The following is a 26,219-nucleotide window of genomic DNA, read 5'->3' as shown; positions in this document are numbered from 1 at the left end:
TCACCCTGCCAAGGTTTGTGCCAGAGCAGGAGTGACACTGAAACCAACTGCTGCAGCTTGGGGTGGCAACACCTGTCCCTCCTGCTCCCACCCACCAGACATTATGAGTAAGCAATAAAGTCATGAGGCCTCCTCTCTCCTCAGCCAGATGCAACATGAATCTGTGATGGAGGAAGATGCACCCTCAGATCTCATTCCTGGCTTCCTGAGGGCAAATCCTCAGTAGCAGATGAGGCTGCTTTAACGTTTCTGGGAGGAAAACTGATACAGAGCTTTCGAGGTACAAAAGTGAAAAGCTTTGTGAGCTTACAGGGGGTAAGCTGGGTGCAGCAGACAGGATTCAGTGCTTCTGTTTGCAATGGTGAAGGCAGAGCCCTTACTGCTCCAGCACAAGAGGACAAATGAGACAAGAGAACTTCCAGAACTTTTGTAATTTTTCTGGGTTTCTTGCTGAAGTATCTCATAGTTCACCCATTGTATCTAGCTTTGTTAAGCTATTGCCAACACCTTAAACCCCCACATTTCTTAGAACAGAATCATAGAATTTTAGAATGGCTTGGGCTGGAAGGAACCTGAAGATCATTTTGTTCCAAATCCCTTTCATGGGCAGGGACATCTTCACTAGGTTGCTCAAAGCCCTGTCCAACCTAGCCATGAACACTTCCAAGGATATAACAACTTCTACAACACCACGTGAACAAACAAACTCTGAGCCGAGCTCTGCTATCACCATCAGCTTCAAAAACAAAAGCTGACCTTTTTGCTACTCACAAAAAAATATAAGCCACTTTTTAATTTTAATCAAACAACACCCAGCAATTTATTTGGCAGTGAGACAGTAGCTGTAACAGTCTCCGTGAAAAGTGACAGAGCCAAGGAATAATTTGGGTTGGAAGAGACCTTAAAGCCCCTCTCATTCCAGCCCCCCGCCATGTGCAGGCATCTTTCACTAGACCAGACTGCCCAGGGCCCCATCCACGCCGGCCCTGAGCTCCTCCAGCAAAACGAAATGAGGAAAGACGTGTGGGAAGTGGCGATGTCGTATGTTAGGCCTGAAAATGTATTTAAAAAAAAATACAAGACCTAATTAAGATTAGAAATTAAGCGCCCCGTGAATTAAGGCGCTATCTCCGCGCAAACGACTCCAGACCGCCTCAGCCCCGGCCATCGCCGCCGAAAGGCCCCGCGGGGCCGCCGAGCCCTCCCGGGCCGGGACCTCCCCCCGCTCCGCTCGTCACGGGCCGGCCGGGGGCTGCCCCCGCGGCGTGGTGATGCGGCAGCCCCCGGGCCCCCCGACCTGGGCGTCTCGGAACTCCACCACCACATTCTCGCTGCTCCAGCGCGCCGCCATCTTGGGCCGCCTCGGCGGAGCCTGCGCGGCGCCTGCGCACTATGGGGCACCGTGCGGAGGCTGCTGGGATATGTAGTCCCGCCGTTCCCCACCCCCCACCCGCCCCCTGTCCGGTGCACAGGGGCAGCGAGTCCCGTGGAGTCAGTGGGGGTCCCACGGCCCGAGGAAGGGGTCCCTGTGCGGGCCCGGCCTCTCCGGAGCGGCTCTGGCCGCAGAGGCCCGAGGGTGGTCGCAGCACCGCTACAGAGCAAGATGTGTGCGTGGTGTGGGTCGCGGGTTGTGTTCCGGGGGGCAGCGCCCGCTCGTCGGTGCGGCGGCGGCTCCGCGTCCCGCGGCGGCGGCGAGCGCAGCGCCGGGCGGCGGCGGTGCAGGGGTTAAGGGCGGCGGGCCGGGGGGGCCGGGGGCGGGAGCATGCGTGCTGCCGGCCGCTATTGTCTCCGGCGCGGCGCCCAGCACCAGGCGGCGGCCGCAGCGAGGCCGTGCCCGGCGCAGCGCAGCGGAGCGGGGCGCGCCGCCCCCACCGCCCCCGCCGCCCATGGGCCGCAGCTGATCCGCGCCCGGCTCCCGGCCGCGCCCCGGGCACCAGCGAGGCGGGCGGAGCGACCCTGCCGGCGTCCAGCCCCCCCCTCCCCCGCCGCTCCCTCCCCGCTCCGCGGCCCCGGAGCCCTCGGCGGCCTCCGCCGGGGGTGACGGCGGTGGCGGCGGCGGCGGCGGACTCGGGGCGCCCTCGCCCCTGCGGGCCCGGCGGGGGGAGGATGCCTGGGGCGGGGATGGGTTTTCGCCCGTAGCTCCCCGCGCCCCCCCGCTTCCTTCCGCCCCCTCTCGCCTCCCAGCGGGGGCGGCGCGGCCCCGTTCCCCGCGGGGGGCTGTCGCTCGGCTCCCTCCGGCCCGGCGGTGCCCACATGGGGGGCAAGCAGAGCACGGCGACCCGTTCGCGGGGCCCCTTCCCGGGGGTGTCGACGGATGACAGCGCCGTGCCGCCGCCGGGAGGAGGGGGGGGGCCGCCCCCCTTCGGCCATTACCGGGCGGGCGGCGGCGGCGGCGCGATGGGGCTGCGCAGCCGCTCCGTCAGCTCGGTGGCCGGCATGGGCATGGACCCGGCGGCGGCCGGCGCCGTCCCCTTCGGGCTGTACGCGGCGGCGGCACGGGCGGCGGGGGAGGCCGAGCGGGCCCCGGGCGGCGGCGGCGGCGGTCCGGGCTCCGACTCCACGTACGCCCATGGCAACGGTTTCCAGGAGACGGGAGGCGGTCACCATAGAGACGGGATGCTGTACCTGGGCGCCAGGGCCTCGCTGGCCGACGCGCTGCCCCTTCACATCGCACCGCGGTGGTTCAGCTCGCACAGCGGTGAGTGCCGGCTCCCCGGAGCCTTCCCCCGGCTTCCCCTCCCTCCCTCCGTGGGTGCTCGGGGGCGGCGGTGGGCGCGGTTCGGCCGGGAAGGGGGAGCTGACCCCCTCTTGGACCCTCGTCCCCATCCCCTCCCTGGCACAGACGGGTGGGTGCATGCTGGAGCTGGCATCTGTGTCAAGGTCAAGGGAGGGAAGGGGTTGTGAAGGGAGGAGGCTTTCTGGAAGGGAGGTGTTTCGGCTCTAGGATATGAAGCGGTGGATGTGGCACCCCCACCCCATCCCCCCTTGACCTGGGGAACGGTGGCCTTGAGGGTGCTGTAGCTCAAGACCTTGGGTTTGCAACCAGGTTGAGCACCTTGTCTCTTCTGAAGGTGTGTGAGGGCTGCCAGTCGGGTGTAGCAATTCATAGCCTTAGAAACTGGGAAAGAAGCAGAGAAAGCCTTTGAAAGCAAGGTGTGGGGATCTTTTTTTTTTTTTTTTTTTCCTTTGTTTTGTCTGATAAAGGGCCAGGGAAAGGCCAGAGTGGGTTTTCTCTTTCAAGCCAGCTGGCAGGGTTGTGCTGCTTAGGAGGAAGCAGAGGAGGAACTGCCTGCCTCTCTGACAGGGCTGGGAGGCCAGCTGGGCTCTCTTACAGGAAACGTGTCAGGCTGTGGGAAGGGGCAAGGTTACCCCCTTCACCCTCCTGGCTGGGCTCTTCCATGCGTCCTGGTCTGGAGAGGAGCTCTCCCTGCAAGCAGGGCTGTGTCACTGACCTAGTTTTGGCTGGGTACAGGGAGCGAGGTGGGAGGTCCTCCCTTCCCCTCCTGGCTGGAGGGGAAGTCATTTCAGGGATGTCTCCTTGTATTTCCTGGAATAGTCTGGGATTTCTCTCCCACCCGTCCCCCTCGCAAATGCTGTGTTCTCCTTGTCTGACGTGGTCTGGGAATTTCATAATATGCCTTGGGACAATGCCTCATTTTCAGGAAGGCCTGACACTGAAGCAGTGGATAAGAACAAAGTGCAAGAAGAGTCTCGTGGGGCCCATTTTCCTACTTCTTGGGAAAAGAAAAAAATCTTGAGGGTTTTTTTTTTTTTTTTTTTTTTTTTGCTTTGCCCAGTCTCCCGGGGCTGCTGTTCTCTGTTCGATGGAAGCTGTGTGTCTTGCATTGCATCCCAGGTCTGATTCCTATTGATCTGGATAAGCCAGGCACTTGCCATGCTCCCTGGCAGATGGAGAGGGCTGGCATGTGGCACCAGAGTTGAGACCAAGTGCTCCTGCAAACTTTCTTGCTCCATGACCTTGCACAGACTGTGCTGCTGCTCTGGTTTCTAAACATAGAGAGAGACATGAAGGCACAGCATCCTTCCTGGTATTCCACAAGCCTCTGTGGGAATGAGGGCCAGGGGGGCTTCTGCTATGCCTGGTGCTCGAGTGAGGAGGGTCTCGTTACAGAAACACCCTGCAGCTCACAGTGGTTGGTCAGAGAGTATCAGTTACATTTTAAACTGCAATGCTGAGAGGCAAAAGCCTGCTCAGAAAAATAAACCAGCTGCAAAATGGAGTGAGCTGTTTTCCAGGCACTGGAGTGAGTTAGTGCAGTGCTGCGAAGTTAAACACGGTGTCCTTGAAAGATTGCAGCGTGAGCTGTGGGAAGTGCTGCAAGAACTGGGTTTCTCTGGTGCCTCTTTTGGGGCCCTCTGAGAGCATTTGAGCTGAGCTGAGGCGTGCACGGGCAGCAGCGAGAGCTGTTCACTCTGTACCGGAGCCTCTCCCGGTGGTGGTTCTTCGTTGCTAATTAATAGCAAAAGGAGTGGAGTATGCTTAAAAACCCTTTTGAAACTTGTCAGAGCTCATTTAACTTTTGCACTCTTCTTCTCTTAGCGTAAGAAGTTAATGAAGGATTTGGAGACTGCAGGGAAGGGGGGAAGTAAGCCACCGCAAGATTGCTGAAATTCCTGTTAATCTCCCGTTGCAGCTGGTTAACCTCCAGCAGGGCAGTCAGGAGCTACTTGTGTCTTCCCCCCTGCCTCCCCATCGACCTGCTCCTCTCGTGGTGCTGAGCCACTCCATTAGCCACTGGAAAGTGCTGAAGCAGCAGTGCTCTGGTAAATGGAGAGGAGCTTTGACATTGCTGCGCGTGACTGTCCCTGCTCCCTTGGAGGATGGCTCGAGGGTGGGGATGAGGGGACCCGCCGACGTGCCAAACCCACTCAGCATGAGGCCTGGGATCCCTGGGATCTGCCTGAGCTGCTGTGCTACTGAGGAGAGGAGAGGAGCCCCCAAACCCTGTGGATAACAGGGCTGGAGAGTGGATTCTTGCCCTGCCTGCCCCTGTCTGGAGACCTGGATGGTGCTGTTCTCTTGCATTCACGTTTTTCAGGGAGCACTTGGGTTTGGGAGATGAGCTGGGAGCTCAAAGTGCAAGCTGAGCTCTGTGGAGTCCTCAGTGGGACAGGGAGGAGCTCCGACTCGAGGGCAGTGATAAGGTGCTGTTGTTGCAGCAGCGTGCCTGTGATAACGGGAGCACACAGATAGTCTTGGCGCCTCGCTGCTTCCTATGTCTGCCATGCAGAGTTTCTGTGCTGCTTCATGGCTCATCAGGCCCCTCAGCAGGGACCCTGAGGAGTGAGCTGGGGCAGGCTGAGCTCTCTTCCCTGCTTGGTGTCCCTCCTTCCCCTCTCTGCAGCTGAAGGCCTGCAGAAGAGCTAGGTGTGCCTGGGGAGGAAGAGAGGAGGATTGTGCTGAGGATTGTACAGAGGGAGGTTGCAAAGTGGTCCCCAAAGCCAGTGAATGCTGCAGCATCACTGTAAGGCGCTGTGCATGGGGCTGGCCAGTGAGAAGAGCCCACTGCTGATTCCCTCTGGGCTCCACTGTGGCTGCTGGGATGCCTGAGTTGGAGGAGCAGTGAGATGCTGATGGCCTCTGGCCTGTCCCAGGATGAGGGCAGGAGAGCTGCTGCTCTTGTGAACAGTGAAGCCTGCATATATCTTCCAAACGGGGTGGGCAAGGAGCTCTGACATCATGGTGGAGCTTGCCCCTTCCTTTGAGTGGACAGCACCTGTGTGGGTGAGTCCTGATTCCTGATGGGGATTTTCCCAAGGCGTGCCTGCCTTACACAAGCAATGTAACTGTTCTAGCACCACCCAAAACTGCTCTGGCATTTCCCTGTCTGCCCAGGGTTTCTGAGATCTACTTCTTGACCTCCATGAGTGGAAAAGACACGTCTTGCACAACTTTGGAATTTGCCTGTAGCACTTGACCCTGCCTCTGTAGGTTTATGACTATTTAAGAGTTCTCAGTAAAGCCAAGGATAGTGAGAAGAAGGGAGAAAAGGGAGATGTGTGGTTTAGTGCTGCATGTCTCCAGCTTTGTGTGGTTCTCTCAGTGTCTCTCATGTTGTTCATCAGAGGATCTAAGGGAGTTTGCAGAGGCTGTAAGTAGCTTAAAGTTTATCTGGAAATCCCACTCATCACCCAAAGCCCTTGAGTGAAGCTCTAATAAATCCATATCTCCTTGTCTGCTGGCTAGCCCAAGGAAACGCCTCGCTTATCCTCCTGTGCAGTACCACCAGGAGTGTCACAGGCTTGCTGTGCACTGACAAAGCAACCTGTTTGTCCTGGATGTTGGTAGCACCAGTGTCAGGAGGCTTTCTTTGCCAAAGGAGCTACTGTGTTCTCTCAGCGGCACTTTCTGGAGCATGAGGCCCCAGCCTGAGGAAGATGGGAGGGATTTTAGTGCAGAGATGGCAGCCAGGGTGCTGGGCTGAGTCCTTCTCCAGGCACAGTTTGAGAGCAAAAAAGGCTGGAAGTGCTCTTCAGTCTGGCTCCAGAGTAGCAGGGTGGGAAATAGGGCTTGTTTGTTGGAGGGTGAGCTCAAGGTGTGTGTGCACTCCTGTGTGGGGCTGCTCCAGTCTCTGCAAGCTGGGAACAGGCCTGTCTGTGGTGAACCCTTGCTGTGCTCCCACAGCTTTGAGTCCTGAGCCTTTTCTCGCTGGTGCCTGGCAATCCTTGCTCTTCAGAAAGTCCTGCTATTGAAGTCTCCACCAGAATGAGAAGGCTGAATTGTAGCTTGCTGCTCAGCTGCTCTCAGCCCTGACTGTCGTGCCACCAGTGTCACCAGTGTGTTCTGGGAGCTAACATGGGCCCACTGTGTCCCATGGTGTGTCAGGCACAGCACTGCCAGCTGCTCAAGGGAGGTGCTTGTCCTGCTCTGCACTGCTGTGGCCTCGCCTCAGGTCTGGTGTGCAGATTTAGGTACCACAATACAAGGATATAAAGCTGTGAGAGGGCATCCAGAGGTGGGACATGAAGATGGTGAAGGGTCTAAAGGGGAAGCCATATGAGGAGCAGCTGAGGTCACCTGGCTTGTTCTGCCTGGAGAAGAGACTGAGGGCAGAGCTCACGGTGGGCTGCAGCTTCCACAGGAGGGACAGTGCAGGGTCAGCACCGATCTCTGCTCTCTGTGACCACTGGCAGGATCCAAGGGAGCATCATGGAGCTGTGCTAAGGGAGGTTTACACAGGATGTTAGGAAAAGGTTTTTCCCCAAAGTGTGGTTGGGCAATGGGAGATTCCCTAGCGAAGTGATTGCAGCACCAAATCTGACAGAGCTCAGAAAGTATTTGGACAAGGCTCTCAGGCACATGGTGTGATTCTTGGGGTTGTGCTGTTCAGGGCCAGGAGCTGGACTTGATGATCCTTGTGGTTCCCTTCCAACTGAATCTATGTTTCAACATGCAGACATAATATGTACCTCCCTCCCCATTTCCAGGAGCTGGGCCAGGGGAAGGGCACCCCAAGGTCTGCACGAACTTGCCATTCTGAATCTATTTTTGCTAGTGGAAATTTCCAAAGATTACTGTTCTTAAAACATCTTTTTGTGGGTTTGGTGCACCTGCATCACTGCCGGACCTGTGGATCATTTGGGTAGTGGGTGCAGAAACAGTCCTGGTGACTCCCCACAGTGGTGGTGTTCAGCTCTTGGGCTCTCCAGGTCTGGAGAGGATGTGTTTGTGCTTCTGCCTTCGCTGAGCCAGCTGGGCACCATCCACCTGAGACGGGGGGAAGAGGCAGAGGCTGCCTTGGAAAATCACAGTGCTGAACACCTGAAGATGGGAGGCTCAGAGGCACTTTAGTGCACACCCAGGCTGGAGCTGAAGTTGGAGTGCGTCAATGCTGGCGTGGTGCGTGCGGGGCCGGCGGTGGCAGCAGTTATCTTCAGGCTCCAGTGAGAGCAAGCTCAGGCTGTCTCTGCTCTGCCTTTGCCTCCCCGGTGCCCTCTGAAATCCCAGCTGCTTCCCTCAGGAGCGAGGCACCAATTCCTGTGCACATTAACTGTGCTCTCTGCTCTATAGACCTGTGCATAAATCAGCACAGGGTAGCTGGGTGCCCTCTCCCTCTTGCACTCATGTATCTTGTAGAGATGCTGAGGATGATGCTCTCGTGCTCCTGGGCTGACCCACTTCCCAGCCAGGATTGTCTTCCCAGCCTGTGACGTAAGTTTATCCCATGCTGGTTTGTTTTGCTGAGATGTTTGTTCCGGTGACTGGAATAACCGTAAAGGCTTCTCTTATTTATTAATGTGCTATTAAGGCTTCTCTCTCCTCTCTCTCCCGTTCACTGGCCGGAGGATCAATCAGATACAGACATCTTTGGTGGAGGAGCAGTATCAGGCTGGCACCTGGCCAAGGCAGCCGCACAGAGTCATGGGAAAATGCTGCTAAATGCTGAAAATTAATTTCAAGAGAAGCGCAGGGAGGGAGAAAAGCCCACTTTGGAGGAGGAGAAAAAAAGAAGCTTTTTTTCTTTCCCCCTCCGATGTAATATCTCATGTGACATATCAGACAGGCAGCAAAGGGCTCTCCAGATAAATTCCCTTTGCAGGGACCAGTCTTGTGGTGTCCCAAGCAGATGGTGGGCAACCACGAGGTGCATTTTGTGGCATCTGCCGCTGGTACACCAAAACCCCAGATGTGCTGAGTACTTGGTTTTGAGTAAATGTGACCTGGCTTTCTCCTGGTTCCCTTGAAAACTGAAATCACAAGGGCTTGGGAGTGATGTACATGAGCAGCCAAGTGATGCTGTAAAGCAGCAGGCCCTGATGCAGAGCACTTTGCCCACCTGCTTTGGCCTGGCTGTACATCAGGGTACAACAAGCCTACCCCTGTAGGGACACCAATTTTTTAATTTCAGATAGAGCAAGACTGGTTAAAGCTGCCCTTAAATGTCCTCTCTGCACCAGTTCCACCAGGCAGGTTTCAAATGGGGGTGAACCCACTGGGGGCTTGAGTCCCCCCAGGGGTGCTCCTGCTGTCCCTTGCAGGTGCTGTGTGCCTGAATGCTTTTGCTGAGTGCTTTGTGATGGGAGGCTGCTGGAGGTGCAGCTTCAGGAAGCTCTGCTGCCTGGGGCCTCTTGTCGTGCTGCTGCACAGCGTTTCCGTGGGCAGAGCCCGCTGCTGGCAGGTTTCCTGCCCTGCTGGGCTGCAGCCATGGGAGGGCAGTGCCTGTGCTGGGGGACAGGCTCTGCTTCTCCCTTGTCATGGTTTAACTTTCCAGCCCGCTGCAGGTCCCTAGAAATCTGGGATTTGAGGAAGGTGGAAGGAGAGGCCAGAGAAGCAGCAGGCAGATCTTCATGGCTGATTTCTGTGCTGCTGGCAGGGGTTGGATACATTGGTGTTCCCCGCTGAGGCCCCTGTGCTTCCAGGTTTGTGCCATGTGCCACCAGCTGAACCCAAGCAGATGCATCACTCAGACCCAGTGTGGGTCTGTGGGCAGCTGAGGGTGTTCATCCAGGGTGTGTTTTGCCACTGGGGATGGACCTCACCATTGCAGAGGCTGTGCTGCACCTCTGAGGTGAAGCTGACCCTTCTCTCCCCTCCTTCCCTATAGGCCAGAGCTGGCCAGCATCAGCACCAGGCTGACCCTGCTGGTGTCATGGGCTCAACGAGTTTGGGAAATTTGTGACTCCCTGTGCTCGTGCACACTCATGTAGCTGTGGGGTTCCCATCAGTGGCATGAAATTAGACTGTGAGCCTTGGAACAGTCTTGTGGTGTTTTGTAGAGAAGCAGAGACATGCTGTAGAAATATTTACCTTTTTGCTAGTTTCAGCAACCCTAGCAAAAATTTCCCAGGGTTGTATATTCCCTGTTAGCACCCTTGGTTAATTGAGTTTATGTCAAGTTATGGCCACAGATCCAGAGAGACTGTCACCTGCCAGGCACAGGAGAGGGGCTGGGACAGATCCTGGCGAGGGAAGCACAGCAGTGCAGATGAAGAATGGAACTGAAAGCTGCTCAGAGCAGTTTCCTGGCCCAAGCAGGCAGGACAGCGTGACAACAGTGGGTATTTTTAGAGGCCAGCTGCCTGCAACACAAGAGGGGAAAGCAGCAGTCAGGCAGGAGAACTCAGTGATGCTGACCCTGTCCCATGTCCCTGCCCAGCATTTTATGTCCTTCCAGGATGAGGCCACTGGCATTTCTATGTCCTCTGTGTCTTTTTGCCTGTTGCTGCCTTGAAAGCTGCCTTGCCTTCTTTTTTCTCCCCCTGGCTTTCACCATGGCTCTGAGTTTCTCTGATCACAGCTCAGTGATTTGAGAGTGGTGCCAGGGGCTCTGCTCTTCACATCCTGGATGGTTGCATTACAGCTTGGGGTGGTGAGCATTTGAGGGATTGTTTTTTGGAGAAGCCTTTGTCACCAGTGAGGGGAAAAGCTGCAGTTTCTCCTGCAGCTGGGGTAATTGCAGTAATTCATTTGGGAGCTCTTCCTACAAGGTGATGGAGCTGCACTTCATCAGAAGTGCTGCAGGGGAATTAGATCCGCTTTCAATCCATGCATCCAAGGCCTGGACATGTGTAGCCAGGGAAAAGGAGGTGAGGTTGGCTCTAGGCAGATGCCCAAGTTATTGTCTGCAGGGAGGTCAAGTCACTCTGGGCTGAGATGAGTTTTGGAGCCAAACCTCTGGTAAGCTGGTGCTGAGCAGGACAGGCTGAGGCTGAGCACCCTGCCTTGGCTGCCTTGGCATTTCAGCTCATCCCCAGTCAGATCTTGCTGCTTTGAAACTAATGTCCATTTGCTTATTTATTGTGCCTGATTTCACAGCCCTTGAAGTCTGCTATTTGCCTGGATCTTACCCTTCTGAGGGTTTTTTAGATGCCTTTGATTTCTTTTTGCTCCCTGTAGACAGGTGCAAAGCAGGTGGCACCCTGCACCCCGTCCTGGGTGAATGTTTCATGGGAAGATGCTGCTTCACAAGGCCCTGCCTGGCTCTGGAAGTGGGGTTACACTCAGCTCCTCTGGCTGTTGCCTTTTGTGATGGGGAAGAGAGAGCTTCATACCCCACAGCTGTCTGGGATTTTTGTCACCTGCAGCCCCACTGTCTCCTTCCTCAGAAGGAGCCCTTTTCATGTTGGAGGTTGGCACATTGTTGAAGCAAAAGGACAGAGAAGGTGGGGCACCTGGGCAGGGTTATTCTTGCCTGTGGCACAGTGTGCAGCCCCTCCTGCCCCCTCCAGCAGGATCCAGCGTGGGCAGACCCTGCCCGTTCGTCTGAGATGCTGTGCTTTGTGTTTGGAGGGCTGCAGAAAGCTGGCTCTGTCTGCCAGCCTCCTCCATGCTCCAAAGGCAGCTGGGAAGCTCTGGAGTGGTGTATCCCCATCCTCAACATAGATTTCCCTCCCAAATCCCTGGCCTTTGGCTGTCAAAGCAGTGCTCATGCTGCCTGTCTGGGTGCTGTGGAGAATCCCTCCCCTTCTGCACCGAGTACAACAGACAAGGGTGATCACCCTCAGCTTTGCAGCTGCTCTTTCCCCTTGCTGCTGTCCTGGTAGCCTGGGGCATTCACTGGGTGTCCCTCAGCAATCACAGCCTCTCCTGGGGAGCAGGGAGATGCTCTGTGCCATGCAGCCCTTCCTCCATGTGAGGGGCAGGTGAGGTCAGGGCTTCCTCTGCAGCAAGCTCCTCACTAAGATTTTTTTTTTTTCAGTAGTGGAAAAATTTCCATTTTTTTTTGTCTTTCTGCAGAAATAACCACTGTGAACTGTCCACAAGTGTTCCATAGCCACGCACTCTTGTGGGTGGGTGCAGCTCTGTGTGTCTTTTATGCTCTGATTGCTGCCCACTACATAAAAATTGCCCTTTCTCCACCCCAAAAAAGCAATGTGTCATTCTTTTCATGCACCCCAAGGGTTGGGGGATGTTGCACTGATGGACAGCAGTTGCCTCAGTGATCCTGCCACCATGGCCCAGGCACAAAGACACCCTCCATGGTGCTCTTTATGCAGTGCTGCTGTGGAATGCCTGGGGAGGAGGTGTCCCAGGAGCTGTTTGGGATCACCCCTGGCAGGAAGGTGATCCCAAACTTGGCCATAGTCCCAGCATCACAAAGCCAGGGCATGTCATCATGTGCCTCTGGAGTGTCCCATCATCCTCCCACGAGATCATCTGAAGATGAGGCATGATGAACCTCAGCAGCATCAGAGCACAAGTTTTGTACTTTGGGAAAACCCAGGGGTCAGGAAGCAAATCACCCTGTGGAGTCAGATCCAGCTGGGTTTGGGAGTGGCTCAGGTCAGCCTTTGGTGTTTCAACCTTTCCAAAAGCGGGAATTCCTCTGGCAGCTCCTCAGTGCTGGAGCCTGGCGCTGGGGACTCCGTGGGTGCCTCCCCAGCGGATGTCTTAGTCAGAAATGACTCACCCCACAGTCCCCACGTGACACTGCCTTGCTGCTCCCTCCCAGCCCTGCCAAGCCAAAGTGCCACATTCTGCCCCTTCCTGCTCTGGTTTCCAAATTGCTGCGTCCCAGTGTGCTGCCAGAGAGCTCCTTCATTTCAGCACCTGGGAGCCCTCACACCCTGCTGGCTCTGTGCATCTTGCCAATGATTGCTGCCCTCAGCAGGGCCTTGGCTGGGCCTCCTCCTTCCTGTGAGAAACACGTGGGAGGAAAAAAGCAGGCACTCAGGCAAACCCTTTGGAGATTCCCTGGTGTGCCTGCAGGATCCTTGTCCGCTCTGGGCAGTGGATTTGAGCACCTGAGCGTCCCTTGAGAGGCGTGGAGGCAGCACCAGAGCATCCCTGCAGTTCTCCTGAGCCATGCCATGGCCCCAGAGCTGTTTTGTGACTAGCAGGAGCCCTGGGCAGGTTGTAACTTGGTAAATGTGAGCCCTGCAGCCCGACAGCAGGAGTTGGAGGTGTTAATGCCTTTGCTGGGCTATCACCCAGGACCCCTCTGCTTAACTTTGCTCTTCTCTGGGGTGCTAAAATTAGCTTTGGGCTACACATACTTATGAAACTTGTTCCCAGCAGCTGGGGGAGTGTTTCTGCAGTAAACTAGGACTTGCCAGAAGACAGGGTGACCCTGAGAAGTTGCCTTTTTCATCCAGACTGGGGGAACTGATCCTGCGGTATAGCCTGAGCTATATGAGGGAGATGATCTCTGTCTTTAGCTTAGGTACTTCTGTTCAAAAATTGCCATTGCAACCATGAAAGGGTCACCATTCAAACAGTGTCAGGCAAGGAGAGTATTTGGTGTCTGGACATCCAGTGACCATATAACCAGGCCTCTTTGTTTTGTAAGGCTTTGGTGTGTCCATCTTCTGAGAATCAATAGCTTTGGGTGCTCTGGAGCAAATATTCCTGTGGGGTTCCCTCTCCTGTGTCTCTGCTCCTTTGCAACTCTCCAGCTTTCCTCAGCCCCAGAATTGCAATCTGTTCTCCTTCTTCCCATCCTCCCCCACCACCTCCATAAGAACCCAACTGGCTAAAAAAGAAATAGCTTTGCCTCCTAGCTTGCTGCAAGCTAGCACTGGGTTTCTGTGATGTGTCACCCAGCCCCTCTGCTCTGTGTCCTGCATCTCTCTGACCCCAGTGATTTCCCTACATCCCACCTGAAGCACTAATGCCATGTCCCTGCTGCTACATCTCTGTGGCTTGAGTCAGGTGGGAGTGGACAGAGGTGTCTCCAAAGCACAATGCCTGGAGCATTAGGATTGTGCTGCCCTTGGCCAGCCTGGTGTTCCATGGCACATCCCTGCCCCCCTTGGCTGGTGTGTGGCTGACCTGACAGCAGACAGCTGCCACGTGTGGCCTTTGCACATCAGGAACAGCTTTTCCTAGACCTTGGAAAACCTGGCCTTGCACTGAAGTAGCTTCTTTTTGGGGTGCTGCTTTCATATTACAAACATTTCTTTTCTCCCTTCCCAGCAAGCTGAGCTGACTCAATCAGCAGGGAAGTGGTGGGGTGGGATGGGAATGGAGCAAGACCATCCCTCTGCCAAGGCAGCAGAAATGGTTGAGTTTCGTTCCAAGCACTGCCATCCAGAGATGTGCCATCCAAATGGTTGAGTTTCTTTCCAAGCCACATCCCCTGCTTGGCTGATGATCTGGAGCTGGTTCACTGGCATCCCCCAGCCCTGCCTCCTTCCACCCCCAGGAAGGTGTGATATCTTATTTCCACCCTGGGCCCATCTTTTGTGCTCTCCAGCCTCTCTGCAGCCTTGAATGAGGAGGAAGGACGCTCCCTTTTCAAAGCTGGCAAATGAGGCAGCTTAAGTGCTTTACTCCTTCCTGCCTACGTGTCCCTGCTCGTGTCAGCCCTTGTGCTGCACAATAGCCCAGCATGGGGGAGCTCACCCAGTGCTGGGGCAGCAGGGCTGCCTTGGGCCTTGGCTCCTGCCTCTGCCCCTACAGCTGATGCCAATTCCTTCTGCAGGGGAGGTGGATCCTGGCTGGTTCTGCAGAGTGCCCTGGCCTGCAGGCACTTGGTGCTGCCTCCTGCATGGCTGAGGCTGGCAGAGCATCACTTCCATGGTGCTTCCACTCATCAGGGGACACTCATGGAGTGCTCAGCTGCCAGTCCCTGCTGTGCCCCAGTGCTGGGGAGGTGCTCTGTGCATCCCTGTGCCATCTCCAATGTGCTGCTCTGTGACCATCACTTTAAAAAAATGAGGCCGCTTTAAACCCAAAGGGATTTGGGTTTGGCTCTTCAGATTTCCTTTACTTGGCTAACATAGAGGATAACTCCTCCCTGATCCTTTCTTCCCTCCTGTGGCTGTGCTGGAGTCCTCAAGGGGTAAAGGAAGGGGAGGACTTGGAACCCCTTTGCCTCACCCAATCCCACATGCTTTGGACTGAAAGTCCTTCAGTCTTTCCCTCCTCCTCAGTCCTTAGTCTAAGTTGTTTCAAGATGAATCCATGTGTTCCAGCTTCCACATGCTGCTGGTTCAGCTGGCAGTGTTAGGGAAGCCTGGTGGAAGGTGGGATGCTCATGGTTTACTCAGCAAGGAGGAGGCACCAGGACTCCATGCTTGGGCCAAATATTCCCTGGTTGTATCTCATATTTGGATGCTTCCTCACCTGGTCTAAGCCAGCTCCCTTGGCTGAGAGCCCAGGATGCTCTCTGGAGACATGGAGATGGGCTGTGCAGCTGAGGTTTCCAAATCTTCCAAGCTCCAGGCAGCCTGGAGCTTACCCAAGCTCCCTGGCTCTCCAGGTGTCCTGTGGGGTGCTGGGCACCAGGGAAGGGATCCCTCCTGGGTCAGGCACATTTTGGGGAGTTTGTGTTGCTGCCTTCACTCCCAGGGCTCCTGGTTTATCCCATGGCAGCAGTGGGAGACTGGGCAACCAGGATCCAGTTGGTGAATGCTGTGTGGGCTGTTGTGCCTGGGCTGCTGCTTCCTGCTGCCTTCAGGGCACATCATCCCCACTGGTGTTCTCCTCCCACTGCTGGAGGTGCTGTGCAGTGGAAAGCTGCTGCTCTCCATGTCAGCCACCTGCCAGTGACAGAGCCACGGTGCCCTCCTGCCAGGGCTGCTCCTGATGGCACCACGGCCTGTAGGCAATCTGCCTGGAGGCACCCCCAGCAGGAGGAGGGTTTGGCAGGTGAAGGCAAACATGGCACATGCCTCTCCCTGCATCTGGGACAGGCTGGCAGCTCCTGTGGACGTGGTCTCACTCCCCCAAAGGGAGCAGCCACTTCTAATCTCAGGACACAGTGTGGTTCACCCTGTTGTACTGCTCAGTAGGCAGGAGTGAATTTCCTATCCCAGCTCTAGAATCAGCTCTGTTTGTGATACTTAGAAATTAGTTGGAAAGGTGTCTGGATCCTGCCACCATCACTAAAATCCTTGCAGTTCTGTGACTGTGCTTTTGGCACTGTGAGGGTTAACCACATTTTCAGCATTCATAGCACGGGGTGGAGATTTTCAGAGGTTCCCAGCTCTGCTGTGCCCGACTCTCTAAAATTAACCATGTAACCTTCCTAAAAATACTCAGAGGGTAGCAGCCTCTGGAGAGCACCAGTGCCACTTGCTCCTGGTTTCTAGACCAGGCCATTGGAGAGATTAGATCACCTGCCAGCCTGTCTCACAGCCCTGCAAAGCCCTTGGCTTTCTCAAAGTCTCCTGCAAGGTACAAGAGGCCGGGTCTCGACCTGAACCTGCCTTTCCAAGCCAGCCCCCTTCCTGCAGCACCCTCCTCTTCTTCACTTGCTGTTGTTGGGAGCTGCTACCTGCCCACACATTTCTGCATGAGGTGACAGTGCCAGCTTCAGGTTTAATGTGCCGTGGGCAGGAGCATCACCAGCTGCACCAGATGCCTTGGGAGGGGGGAAGTGTCCATGGCCTTTCCCTGGAGCAACCCCCGGGCCTCCCCATGGGTGTGGGAGGCCCAGGCAAGGAGGAATAGCTGGGCCCTTCCTCTCTTTTTTTTTTTTAAGGCATGTGGGAGGAGGACATAAAGGGCTTGAGGAGGAGGGAGGGAGCTGAATTTTCCATGAGCAGCTGTCAAAATGTAATCTCCTGCGTTGCTCCGGCTGGCAGCTTAGGCAGGATAAATTAACGGGGATTTCGGGGAATGTGGAAAATACCATGGCCTGGAGGGGGCTGGCCATGTGGAGAGCAGCTCTTTCATCCTCAGGACAGGCTCCTGCCTGAGCTGTGAAGGGATGTTCCAAGGCACCGGGCTTGGTGCCTGCTGCTGCCTGGCGCTGGCTGTCCCTGGCCTCACTGCTTCTCTGCCTGTCACCTTCACCCAAAGGTGACCTGGAGGAGGGGTGGGGAGTTCACCTCTGCCTCCCCTTTCCCTCTGGTGCTGGGCTCCTGTGCCTGCCATGGAGGGAAACACGAGCAGTTGCTTTTGCAATGTCAAGTATTTGTGCCCAAAGCTGGGGTGCAGGGCAGCCCCCCGCCCTGGGGGCCTTTCCACACCAGCTCCTCTCTCCTGCTCAAACTTGGGAATTTATGAACTGCCTATTCATCTTTCCTTTTTTTCCCCCCTCCATCTTGTGAAATGCAGAGCCACAAAAGTGTGTGTGTGCTTCTGCACTTGGCTCAGCCCCCAGACCTGTCTGGCTGGAGGATGCCACATACGTGCTGGGGCTTAAGCCTGGGCCCCTCTGTCTGCCCGATGTCCCCACGTCCTTGCCACAGGGCTGTGGCGGTGTCAGGAGTCCTGGTGCCCCAGCCAGCTGCCCAGGGAGCGGTGAGGAGCATGAGGAGTGTTCATGCCAGCTATTTATAACCGTGCTAAAGCTATCCCAGCTAGCAAATAGGCCTGGAGATACAGCAACAGCCGCTCACTGAGCCTGCAGAGGACCCTGCTCGTTGCCTGGCCCTGCTGCTTTGCTGGCAGCCATGCCCTGGCAGCCACAGCCCAGGCAGTTTCATCTGGGGCCTTTTCCCTTTACATTGGTTGCACGTCTCATAGGATCCCTTCGGGTGCTGCCGGAGCTGGCAGATCTGGGACAGCTGATTAAAATAACACATTGGCACAGAAAAGGGGGGACCAGAGGAAACGAGGTCTGCCCACACACAGCTCAGGGAACAGTACTGAACCTCTACAAACGCCGTGCCCTGCCACAGAGGTTGCAGACAAAATGCCTTTCCCAAAGGGAGCCCTTCGCAGCCGTTCCAGGGAGGTGCTGCTGGAAGCAGAGCCCAGAGCTCCCGGCAGGACCGGTGCCGGTGGCGCTGGCAGCCCCTCCGTGCCAGGCTGGAGCAGTTCAGGCGGGGACAGGGCCGGAGCAGGCGGGCTGCCAGGGGAGAGGGGCACCGGGAGGGTGTCTGGCAAGGGGAGGCCGGCTGGGTCTCGCAGCAGGCAGCCTGGGAGGCCATCTGAGCTACCCACGCTATAAATACACTGGGCGGGTAAACACTTGGGAGGAGGAAAAAACCAACGACTTCAGCTAATGGGCACGGCTGCCACAAGGTATAAATCGGTCAGGAGTAAAATTAGGCTGGAGAGGAGGAGGCAGATCGGTGCTGCTGCCCACGAGGCCCTGGCTGCAGCACTGCCCTATCGCCTGGGGCTTGGTGCAGCTGGGGCTGGACTCAGAGCAGGCACCCTGTGGCTCAGCCAGGCTGGGCAGGGATCTGCTCCCAGGGTGGCAATGCTGCAGCCAGCAGGACACCCCACTGGAGGACTGCTGGGCTTGAGGCTTCTTCTTTTAGCAGGTCCTTTTAGAGCCAATCCCATACCATCCATAGTGCTCATCCTTGCTGCACCCTCCTGGGAAATAACAACACTCTGGAGGGGCAGGATCCAAGGACCTGGGAAGTGAACTGTATTTATCACTGCTGCTAATGAGCACTGGAGTGTTGAGAAGTTACAGGGGCTGTTTGCACAGCAGAGGTCCGAGCTGCCTCTCCTTAAAGCCACCCTGTACTTTGTCTCTTACAAGAAGCAAAAAAAAAAGAAAAAATGCCCTGTCCACATCCGCATGGTGGCAAAGAAGAACCTGATTCATCCTTAGATAATTTGTGTACATTCTTTTTCTTTTCATTCCTGAGCAGCCTTTGCATATATATGAAGAAAGCTCTTAAGCGGCATTGCAGTCAAACCTGATCTGCTTTTAGAAGGCAGATCCTTAAATTACCCTCTCCCTCTCTGCAGGCAGGGAATTGCTGGATATTCTGGTGCAAACCCGTGGTGGTGGCACGCGCGTGTTCGGCTCGAGCTGCGCTGCTCTGCTGGGCAGTGACAAACCTCGTGGCCCTGAGCAGGCTGCAGTGGAAGGGCAGGGGATCCCAGAGGGGTGACCTACAGGGCTGCTTGGGGTTCTGCTCCTTGTGAGTTTGGGGCTTGCAAACTGCATTTGGACAGCCTCGCTCAGTGGAGCTGGGGGCGATGCCATGGTGGTCTGCATGGCTCGAGCAGGTGTGACACTGGTGTGACACCCTGCAGCACCCCAAGCAAGGTCACAGAGCAGATCTGGGCATCCCATCCAGCTTCATCCAAGAGCCCAAATCACCAGGCAGGGCCAAGGTCAAGCTGGCTCATCAGCCTGCAGTGTCCCCCTGCTTCTGGGGAGGCAGCCTGGCATCAGAGGGGTGAGCACCCACTTCACTTCTGTGAAAAGCTGGACAAAGCAGCCATTTGTCTTTGAGGTTCCAATCTGCCAGTCCATTGCTGCAGCCTTAGAAAAAACTCCTTCCTTGCAGCTTTTCTGGCTTAGCCATGTGGTGCTGAGCTCTGGCAGCAGGGACAGCGCTGTCCAGGCACAGGGACGTGCCCATGCACTGCCAGTGGCTCGGTGCTGCGTGCCCCAGGCTGCTGCTCGCCCTTTAAGGCCTGGCAGCAGCTGATGGCCACGTGTGCAGTGCCTTGGCATGCTGTCCGTGCCCTCTGCGCGGCGGGCACAGGGACGGCCAGCGCGCCGGCTCGGCGGCTGTCCCTGTTGGGTGGCTGTCCCCACGCTGGCAGCTGGTGGTGGCTGGCGCAGGATGAGCGGGTGCCCAGCGGGTGCTGTGTGGGGTGAGGGTCACCATGCAGGCAGCAGGTGAGGGGCTGCCCACTGCCGTGCCCCTCATGGCCCCAGGGATTCCCCGGGATGCAGGGTGGATGACTCCTGCTGCCCTCGCTAAGGGCTCGTCTCTCTGCTCTCCTTCCAGGTTTCAAGTGCCCCATTTGCTCCAAATCTGTGGCTTCTGACGAGATGGAAATGCACTTTATCATGTGTCTGAGCAAACCTCGCCTCTCCTACAACGGTAAGGGCCAGGCTGTGTGGGGGACACGGCGTCCTGCCACCCTGGGAGGCTCCGGGTGGCTGAAGAGCCCTTTGCTGCGGGCAGGCGGCTTGGCTGGGCTTCCCAAGGGGGCTGTGCTCTGGCAGGATGGTGCTGCTCCACTCTGCTCCCCTGTCATGGCTCAAGCCTTGCTCCTTTTGCTTTCAGGCTCCTTTGTAACAGCCCCCTACCCCGAGGGGGCCCCCTCCCCTCCCCGTGGTGCCAGAGGGAGCTCTGCTGGCACGTGTCCTCCTGGGCTGTCCCCCAAAGGGTCACTGCCTTCCTCCCCTCCTTGCTGGCCTTGAGCACTGGGCTGCAAGCTCCAGCTCCGGCGTCTCCCACCTCTCTCCTGACTCTAGTGTGGGAGTGGTGCTCACCCCCCACTGGCTGGTGATTTTTGGAAGCCAGGATAAGGGTTGTGTTCACTCCAGATGCCCCAGACCCATGCCCTCCACAGGAGCCTCCTGCCAGTGTTTCCCAGCACTGTTGCCGTTCCACCCCATCCCCGCTGCCCCCGCAGCAGTGACCCTGGGCTCTGCTCCATCCCAGGGAGGGGAGTGCTCTGGTGGTCCCTGTCTCACTGCTGCCCTGTCCTCCCCTCCCAGATGACGTGCTGACCAAGGACGCCGGCGAGTGCGTGATCTGCCTGGAGGAGCTGCTGCAGGGGGACACGATAGCCAGGCTGCCCTGCCTCTGCATTTATCACAAAAGGTACCATGAGGGGACAGCCAGGCGGGTGGCAAGGGGACAGGCAGGCACACCTGAGGCTCAGCAGCATGCTGGTAACACGCTCTCCTCTTGCAGCTGTATAGACTCGTGGTTTGAAGTGAACAGATCTTGCCCAGAGCATCCTTCTGATTGACCCGCCGAGCGTGCTTGCTGACTTCTCTCTAAGGTGAGCCTGTGGTGGGCTGCTCAGAAGGGACATTCCCATGGTGGCTTTAAATCCAGGGCTGGAAGTGGAGGACAGGGTGGGACAGGGTGGGACGTGACAGCCAGGGCTCCTGCTCCTCACCCGGGACGGTCTCTCTCTGCCTTTGCAGGGCACCTTGCTATACCTGCTGTACCTCCTCTCCCCGTCCCCCCTGCCCCGCCTGGAGTTTTGGGCTGACTTTAAATTCCTCGAGAAGACAAAAATAAAACCCAGAAACTTGAATCCACTTGGGACAACGGCGCAGTTTTTATTTTATTTTATTCTTTTTATTTGTTCTGTTGTTTTTCTGCTTTTTGTTTTGTTTTTTGGTTTTTTTTTGTTTTTTTTATTTTAATTTAAAAGACTTAAAACAAAAAGAAACATCCAGGAGACGACAGTGTGAGAAAAGCGGAGCGACCTGCTCTCCCCTCCACAGCCGCTGGTCACCAGGAGAGCTCTGCCTGCCAGGGAGGCCCCGGGGACGCCCTCGGCCGAAACCCTGCCATGATGTTTGGCTTTTGTCCCCGAACCGAACGGGGAAAGCTGCCGGGGGACAGCCGGCCAAACGGAGCACGCGGCATTTCTCACCGGCAACCCCCCGCCTCCCACCCGGACTCGCCCGGGGGCTCTGCTCGGTTTTTTTGCACTGACTAAACGGGAAATTCCTCCTCTCTCCTATCTCCCTTTTGGAGATCTCCACCCCGGGCCCCGGCAGCGTTGAGATGGGGACTCTGCCCCACGCCGGGAACGGGGACACTGCTCCCCCCTGCTGACTCGCAGGGGTCCGTCTTTGAAGTGTTTACAATGAGAAAAAAAAAGGAAAAAAAGGATAAAAAAAAAGAAGAAAAAAAGAGAAAACGGACAAAAAAAAAAAAACAAACAACAAACCACAACTGAAGCTTCGTGTTGACTGGCGTGTTCTTCAATTTGAGCTTCCCTGCCCCGGTGATGTTTACAGACTGGTCACTCTTTAACTCAGCTATAACCACTCAGAGACTGGAGAGCTGCAGCATCCCCGCCGCCCCTCCTGTGCCCCCTCGCCGGGCTCCTCTTGCCAAAACTGCCTCCCCTTTTCTTTTCCATCGGCTTTGAGTTGGACCCTTTTGAGGAGGGTATGGGGAAGGCCCCAGCGGCCCCCTGGATGCTCCCAGCCTCCCCGAGTCGCAGGGGTGGCTTTGCTGGAGGTGCCAAGACGGTGTCATTTCATGGCAGTGACCCCCTCGCCCATCCCCGTCCCCTCCTGGCGCGGCGGGCGCGTTTTCGTTGGTGAGACCTCCCCTGCCGGTGGCCGTGCCCCTGCGGGAAACCTTTCTGTATTTATATATTAAAAAAAAAAAACGGGGGAAAAAAAGAGTTCAGAGCTTGGGGGGAGCTTCCTTCATTAGTCAAGGTGTTTTGATATGGTATTAAAACAATGTTCAATAAAACATTCACTGTTATTTTATTTCACTGGCTTTCTTGGTGAAGCAGATGATGCCAGTGGGGTGCTGGAGCCCCCCAACCATGCCAGTTCCCCTTCTCTGTGCCTGCCACGTGGGGATGGCCACAGTAGTGCTCAGCAGGTGCCAGAGAGCTCCCACCTGGCACCAGCAGCACTGCAGCTCAGGGCAAGTGGCTGAGGCAGGACCCTGAGGATGCCCTGCCCTGCGTGTGCTGTCTGGGACTGGGGCCTCCTGGGAAGGGGCTGGGGGTTCCTATCCCTCTAAAAAACTTCACGGCACACAGACGGTGTGAGTCCAAAGGGTTTATTGGGGGTTTGGGGATCCCTGACCCCCAGAAGTGGGGATAGGGTGATCAGTAGGAACACCTGCAGTGGCACTGCAGGGCAGCATGGCCACCCTGGCCTTGCCTCCAGGGGCTGAGGCTCCCCAGTGCCAGCGCAGTGCTGGTGCTGCCCCTCAGAGCACCTTGCCAGGGTTCATGAGGTTGTGGGGGTCGAGTGCAGCCTTGATGGAGCGCAGGGTGTCCAGGCCCTCCGGGCCCAGCTCCTCCTGCAGCAGTGCCCGCTTGCCCAGCCCCACGCCGTGCTCCCCGGTGCAGGTGCCCCCTGCTGCCAGCGCCCGCCTGCGGGACAGGGAAGGACAGGGGATGGGGACATCTGTCCGTCCAGCCCCGGCCCCCCAGAGCACCCTGGCCCCACCTGCCCAGGCGCTCGGTGAAGGCGTGGATGCGCTGGGCCTCCTCCGGGTCCTGGGAGTTGAAGACGAGGATGCAGTGGAAGTTGCCATCGCCCACGTGTCCCACCATGGGTCCTGCAAGGCCATGGCTCAGATGGGGTGTGGCATGGAGCATGGTGACCCCCATCCCCTCTGTCCCAGGGGGCTGTGGCCCTGCTCACCAGTGATGTTGGAGGCCTGCAGGTCCTGCTTGGTCTCCACCACCACATCAGGCAGGCGGGAGATGGGCACACAGACGTCAGTGGAGTAGCCCTGGGCCAGGGAGAGCAGAGCTGTGGCACTCAGAGCACCACGGGCACCGCTGCCATCACCCCCACCCCTGTGCCTACCTGGCAGCCGGGCCGCAGGGCCAGGGCAGCGTACCAGGCGTTGTGGCGCATGGACCAGAGCCGCTCCCGCTCCTCCTGCCCCTCCGCCCAGGCCAGGCTGGAGCCACCGTTCTGTTGCACAATCTCCTCTGAAGGTGACCAGGAGCTCTGGGACAGGACCCACGGCACCCCCAGGCACCCAGCCCTTACCCAGCGCCTCCAGTGCGCATCCTGGGCACCATCCACATCCTGGGATACTCCTGGTCCCTCTGTCCCTTGTCCCTGGGTCCCTGTCCACCACCCTGTGACACCCCTAGTCCCCCCTGTCCCATGTTCATGAACCCCTAAGCAGACCCCCAGAGCACACCCCCATCCCTCACCCTAGTGTCTTCCCAGTCCCCATTCTAAGCATCCATTGCTGGTCCCCTCTCCCTGGTCCTGGGCATCTACGCCTTTCCTCAGGACACCCCTGATCTCCCATCTTCTATCCACAGGCAGCCATCCATGACTCCAGGCCCCCAGTTCTAGGCTCTGGTCACTTGTCCCTCATCCTGATGACCTCAAGATCTCCAGTCCCCACCCAGCCCTGGGCACCCATCCCTCACCCCAGGACATGCCTGGTCCCACTCTCCCATGTCCTGAACATCCATCACTCATGGCCCCTCAGCACCATGCTTCACTTCTGAACACCCTGATCCCCCTGTCCCTGGGGACCCATTCCTCATGCCTGGGTGTCCATCATGGCCTCCAGCCCCAGACATTCCCTCCTCCTCCCGATTCCAAGCCATACCCGTCTGCTGCTGCTGCTCAGCCAGGCTATGCCGGGAGCCGTGCAGCTCCAGGAGGAGCGTGGCCGCCACTGGCAGCCCCATCTCACTGAAGCGGCTGCAGGCATCAGCCATCACCTCATCCAGGAACTCTGGGTGGGAGGAAGCAGTGTTGGGCTCCACCAGGGGCACCTGGACCCCCTCCTGTGGCTGTGGGTACTCACCGATGCGGGCCACGGGCACGGCAGCCTGCAGCACCTGCACGGTGCAGGCCACGGCCGCCCCCACGCTGGGGAAGGAGGCGATGGTGACAGCAGAGGCCTCGGGCAGCGGGTGCAGGCGCAGCGTGGCCTGGGTCAGGAAGCCCAGGGTGCCCTCAGAGCCCACGAAGAGTGAGGTCAGGTCGTAGCCGGCCGCCCGCTTCCTGCACAGAGCTGGTGAGCGGGCACTCCCCTGGCACAGGGCAGGCCCAGCACGGCCCCCCAGCCCCCAGCGCCCACCTGGGATGGCGGCCAGGGCCGGCGGTGTGGAGCAGGCGCCCGTCCGGCAGCACCACGCGCAGGTTGAGCACGTTGGGGCGCATGGCGCCGTAGCGCACAGCATTGGTGCCCGAGGCACCCGTGGCAGCCATGCCACACAGCGAGGCATCCGCCCCAGGGTCTGCAAGCAGGGAATGGGCAGGGGAGGCAGGTGGGGATGGAGTCCACTGCCACATGGACACCACCGGAACTTCCACACAGCAATACTGTGGGCACCTCCAAAAGCAATGGGGCCATGGCATTCCCATTTCTATGGGAACCCCTCGGAGCACAGCACACCTGTGGACACCACAGCACCCCCAACAATCCCACAATGCCCAGGCCTAAAGGAATCCCCAGCACCTCCAGTGCTGTCACTCCCAGCCCCATGACCCCCTCACGCCCACAGTACCGACAGGGAACCAGAGCCCGGTGCCACGCAGGTGCTTATTGAGGGCCCTGTGGGTGACACCGGGCTCCACCGCCACCGAGAAGTCCTCGAGGCTCAGCTCTGCGATGGCGTCCATGCGGCTCAGGTCAAAGCAGACGCCGCCCTGGCACAGGGGCACCCGGGGCTGAGGGCACGGCCGGGCACCCAGAGCCCCTGGGGGTCAGGGGTGCCAGGGCAGCCCATACCTGCACGGCATTGACGCCTCCTTCCAGGCCGGTCCCGGTGCCGAAGGGCACCATGGGCACACGGCTGCGGTGACAGAGGGCTGCCAGCTCCTGCACCTGCTCCACCGCCTGGGGCCACACCACCACGTCCGGGGGGGCACACCTGGGCACAGGCAGCACCACTGACCAGCTGACTTGACCCTCGCCATGGCCCTTGCCCAGCCGGGCATTGTCACCTGCCTCTTCCCTTCCCCACGGCCCTTTGTCTACCCAAACATTTCCCATTCCCGGACCAGGCCCCTCCTGTATAACCCTCCCCTTACAATGCTTCTCGCCTTCCCCCTTCCCTTCCCTATGACCCTTCCCCTGATCCTTCCCCTCCCCAGGGCTCCCAGCCCCAGGGGCACTCACGGGTGCATGGACTCATCGTGGCCGTGCTGCTCCCGCACCGCTGTGGCCGTGGAGACATTGGGGGCCCCGACCACGGCCCTCAGGGCCTCCACGAAGTCAGGGGGCAGCGAGGGCTGCGGGGGAACAACGAGCGCCCGTCAGGGATGCCCTGGACAGGGTCTGATCGCGGGCACGAGGCCGAGTGGCCACGTCAGGGCCCGAGTGGCCTTTGGAGCCCCGGCCCCACCTTGGAGCAGCAGCTGCGGCGCCCCAGGGCTGCTGCCAGCGCCAGCACCCTCCGCAGGGCCATGTTGCAACGGGACAAGAACGGCACCATGGGAACTGCACGGCCTGGGACATTGCCCTCCCCCGCAGCCTGTCTGGCCCTCCCCCACGCTGACACCTTAAGGTGGCTCCAGCCACGCGCCAGTGTGTCCCCGCCAGAGGGACCTGGGTCCCACCGGTGCCTGTGCTCATGTTCCTGTGCTGTCCCCTGCCTGGGCCGAGTCACTGCATTCACCATGGCCCTACCATTACAGGTGTCCCCATGCCTGCTCAAGTATCCCTGCAGCTGGGCAGGGGTCCATGACCCCATAGGAGACCACATGTCCCCACACTCCTCCCTTCCCAATAAGGGGTCTGCATGCCCCCTGCCCCTCTGTTCCTGTGCGCAGACAGGTTTCCCCATTTGGGCACAGGAGTCACCAAGTCCCCCTATCCATCTGTCCCCGTTCCCAGCCAGGTGTCCCCATGCCACTCAGCACTCCTGGACAGGTGTCCTCTGGCCCAGAGAACTGACCACAGTCCACCACATGCCCCGTACCTCAGCTGGGGGTCTCCCAGCCACCCGCCTGCCC

General features: G+C 57.9%; 3 protein-coding genes across 6 annotated transcripts in view; 1 reads left to right on the top strand and 2 right to left on the bottom strand.

The window, feature by feature from the left end:
- WDR59 (WD repeat domain 59) overlaps positions 1 to 1,371 on the bottom strand; it is a 47,765-nt gene extending 46,394 nt beyond the window's left edge. For 2 of the 3 annotated variants that reach the window (XM_058033951.1, XM_058033952.1), the window contains exon 1: positions 1,298 to 1,371. In XM_058033951.1, the coding sequence (XP_057889934.1) occupies positions 1,298 to 1,351 (54 nt within the window). In that variant the 5' untranslated portion in view covers positions 1,352 to 1,371. Of the gene's footprint in view, positions 1 to 310; positions 425 to 1,297 lie in introns of those variants that run through there. The other variant, XM_058033953.1, reaches the window with a different exon arrangement.
- A 683-nt stretch (positions 1,372 to 2,054) lies between these two features.
- On the top strand, positions 2,055 to 22,031 carry ZNRF1 (zinc and ring finger 1). 2 transcript variants are annotated; one of them, XM_058034387.1, is made up of 5 exons: positions 2,055 to 2,698; positions 19,561 to 19,656; positions 20,280 to 20,385; positions 20,479 to 20,569; positions 20,951 to 22,031. In XM_058034387.1, exons 1-4 carry the CDS (start codon positions 2,254 to 2,256, stop codon positions 20,534 to 20,536), a joined length of 705 nt encoding a protein of 234 aa, XP_057890370.1. In that variant the 5' UTR covers positions 2,055 to 2,253; the 3' UTR covers positions 20,537 to 20,569; positions 20,951 to 22,031. The 2 variants fall into 2 exon arrangements, with proteins under 2 accessions (XP_057890370.1, XP_057890369.1); XM_058034386.1 differs by having other exon boundaries at positions 20,718 to 22,031.
- A 316-nt stretch (positions 22,032 to 22,347) lies between these two features.
- LOC131089461 (probable D-lactate dehydrogenase, mitochondrial) lies at positions 22,348 to 25,689 on the bottom strand. Its single transcript, XM_058034216.1, is given in 11 exon segments — positions 22,348 to 22,651; positions 22,728 to 22,839; positions 22,926 to 23,016; positions 23,094 to 23,221; positions 23,863 to 23,991; positions 24,064 to 24,283; positions 24,285 to 24,499; positions 24,770 to 24,911; positions 24,994 to 25,135; positions 25,384 to 25,496; positions 25,610 to 25,689. Coding segments are annotated over 11 exon segments (1,521 nt in total). The 5' UTR covers positions 25,673 to 25,689; the 3' UTR covers positions 22,348 to 22,485.
- Positions 25,690 to 26,219: the final 530 nt, after the last annotated feature.

This window comes from Melospiza georgiana, chromosome 14, assembly GCF_028018845.1.
Source record: "Melospiza georgiana isolate bMelGeo1 chromosome 14, bMelGeo1.pri, whole genome shotgun sequence".
In the NCBI taxonomy this organism is placed as follows: Eukaryota; Metazoa; Chordata; class Aves; order Passeriformes; family Passerellidae; genus Melospiza; species Melospiza georgiana.
Note: the sequence above shows the minus strand (reverse complement) of the source record. Positions and strands in the feature narration are given on the sequence as shown.

Bases quoted from the DNA above. Each gene is read 5' to 3' on its own strand.
- ZNRF1 (XM_058034387.1), top strand. From the start codon at position 2,254: ATGGGGGGCAAGCAGAGCACGGCGACCCGTTCGCGGGGCCCCTTCCCG. The intron at 19,657-20,279 runs GTAAGGGCCAGG...CTCCCCTCCCAG, and splicing joins ACCTCGCCTCTCCTACAACG to ATGACGTGCTGACCAAGGAC. The intron at 20,386-20,478 runs GTACCATGAGGG...CTCCTCTTGCAG, and splicing joins CTCTGCATTTATCACAAAAG to CTGTATAGACTCGTGGTTTG.